At 37.7% G+C, this 2,940-nt stretch overlaps 1 protein-coding gene across 1 annotated transcript; it reads left to right on the top strand.

Annotated features, from left to right (window-relative positions):
• The first annotated feature begins 218 nt into the window (after positions 1-218).
• On the top strand, positions 219-2,341 carry LOC109804271 (polyphenol oxidase, chloroplastic). The gene has a single exon (XM_020366071.3). The coding sequence runs from the start codon at positions 385-387 to the stop codon at positions 2,206-2,208; it is 1,824 nt and encodes a 607-aa protein (XP_020221660.2). The 5' UTR covers positions 219-384; the 3' UTR covers positions 2,209-2,341.
• Positions 2,342-2,940: the final 599 nt, after the last annotated feature.

Genomic DNA, 2,940 nt, shown 5'->3' on the forward strand with positions numbered 1-2,940 from the left:
ATGCGTTTTCTCAAGTCTAGTAAGAGGGTGTTCGGTGTTCCATAATACTACGTACTTGGACGTTGCGTGTAAACCTTCTTCATGTAGACTTCAATTGCGTGTGCCAACGAAATCTCGATGAAGCACCAACTAGATCAGATCACAGCTGTCTGCTAGTACTTGCAGATGCACCTTAAATTGTTCACGTTGGTCTTAATTCAAACATTACCAACTACAAAATTTGAATCCCGATAGGCTAAATGTCAACATATTGTTAATTTCTTCTCGTGTGTTAGAAATTATTAAGTTTTAGGAGGCTATCAGCACCACACAAATTCAAGAGAAAGTTCTTCACGAGTTCCTTATAAAAAGGACATGCAAAGGTCTAAATTTTCATGATAGAAAATGGCTTCTATCTCTCATCTATCTTTCGTGTCCTTAGCCAACATTAATCTCTCTTCCAACTCCACCAATGCCCTTTCTTCCTTTCCTCCAATTTCACAATTCCAATCAGCTAAAAATAGAAAACCAAAACGTTATAACATTCCTAGAGTAACATGTGGTAGTGGAAACCAAAACAATCCAACACCAAACCCAAACACATCCGAAGGAGAACAACTCCAACATATTGTAGGACATAGGAGGAGCGTTTTGGTTGGCCTAGGAGGACTCTGTGGTGCTGTTACCCTAAACAACAACAACCCTTTTGCCTTTGCTGCCCCAGTTTCCCCTCCAGATCTAACCACATGTGGTCCACCAGACCTACCTGATGGTGCAAAACCCACCAATTGTTGCCCCCCAAATTCCACAACAATCATAGATTTCAAGTTCCCTTCCTCTAACCAACCCTTGAGGGTAAGACCAGCATCACATTTGGTCAACAATGACTATTTAACCAAATATAAAAAAGCCGTTGACCTAATGAAAAAACTCCCAAAAGATGACCCACGCAATTTCACCCAACAAGCCAACGTCCACTGTGCTTATTGTGATGGTGCATATCACCAAGTAGGGTTCCCTGATCTTGATCTCCAAGTCCACAACTCTTGGCTCTTCTTCCCCTTCCACCGATGGTACCTCTATTTCTACGAAAGAATATTGGGAAGCTTGATCAATGACCCCACCTTCGCCCTTCCATTTTGGAACTGGGATGCTCCTAAGGGCATGCAACTTCCCTCCATCTATGCAGACCCTAAATCGCCTCTTTATGACCCTCTCCGCAATGCCAATCATCAACCACCAACACTTGTAGACCTTGACTTCAACCTTGATGATCCTAACGCTGTTGGAGATATCTCATCCAACCTCAGCATAATGTATAGACAAATTGTGACTAATGGGAAGACTTCTACGTTATTTCTTGGAAGTGCTTACCGTGCTGGGGATGAACCTGACCCTGGTGCTGGCTCTTTAGAGAACGTTCCACATGGTCCTGTTCATGGATGGACCGGTGATATCAACCAACCTAACGATGAGAATATGGGGAATTTCTACTCGGCTGCAAGGGACCCTATTTTTTATTCTCATCATTCCAACGTTGATAGGATGTGGTCTATATGGAAAACACTTGGTGGCAAAAGAAGGGATTTCACTGACTCGGATTGGTTAGAATCCGGGTTTCTCTTTTACGACGAGAATAAGAACCTCGTGCGTGTGAAGGTCAAGGACTGTCTTGACACAACAAAGCTAGGGTATGTTTACCAAGAGGTTGACATTCCATGGTTGAAATCTAAGCCTAAACCACGGAAGCCAAAGGTTCAAAAGTCAACACTGGCTCAAACTTTTGGTGTTGGTGCAGCACATGCTGCTGAGACTTCAAGGAACGTGAAGTTTCCGCTGGTGTTGGATTCTGTTGTGAGCACGATGGTGAAGAGGCCGAAGAAGTCAAGGAGCAAGAAGGAGAAGGAAGAGGAGGAGGAGGTTCTGGTGATTGAAGGGATTGAATTTGAGAGAAACGTAGCCGTGAAGTTTGATGTGTTTATCAATGATGAAGATGACAAGCTGATTCGACCAGATAATACTGAGTTTGCAGGAAGCTTTGTGAGTGTGCCTCACTCGCATAAGCACAAAAACAAGAAAATGGTTACTAATTTGAGGCTGGGACTGACGGATTTGTTGGAAGAATTGGATGTGGAAGATGATGATAGTGTTAGGGTGACGCTGGTTCCTAGGTATGGGAAAGGGCGTGTCAAAATCAGAAGCATCAAGATAGAGCTTCTTGCAGATTAAATATTATTTATAATTACTAATCAGTATGTAATATAATGGTAATGCATGGTTCTTACGTACATGGCTGACTCCAAGGCCGATAAAATGTATTTCTCTGCCATAAATTCATAATAAAGAGCTGTTATTATAGATATTATTATTTTGCAACAACTAAGTATATGAATGATTATGTTATTGTGTTAATTTAGTGTAATTAATTTTTTTTTCATGCAATCGTTAAGAAATTATTATACTATAAGGTGAGATGGAGTTATATCTCCTTAATTATATATAAAAAAAAATACCAATTCATCTAGCTGAAATGAGATCTCTCAGTTTTTTTTAATCTCTTCTCTAAATTATTTTCTAACATTATTGAAAATATCATATATGAGATACTGGTTAAATTTTGTACATAGTCAAATTATACTTGCTTTTCTTTATTTTAAATATTCATTTTTTCATTATCTTTTGAAATATTTATTTTGATTTTTTATCATTTAAATTTTACGCGATTTAATCTTTATAAAATAATAATTATATTCAATTTTAGAGTACAATTTTAAATTTTTTAACTAGTTTGAAACATAAAACTTATTTCATTAAATTCATTTATATAAAAATTATAAAACTAGTTTACATGTTGGAATCCAGAAGAAATATACTTAATGGGTCATGAAAAATAAGCAATTAGAAAATAATCTGTTATTAATTTTTTAAATTTTTAGTTTCTCATTAAACTCACTTTTACAT

Source organism: Cajanus cajan, chromosome 1, assembly GCF_000230855.2.
Source record: "Cajanus cajan strain Asha chromosome 1, NIPB_CcT2T_4, whole genome shotgun sequence".
NCBI lineage: Eukaryota > Viridiplantae > Streptophyta > Magnoliopsida > Fabales > Fabaceae > Cajanus > Cajanus cajan.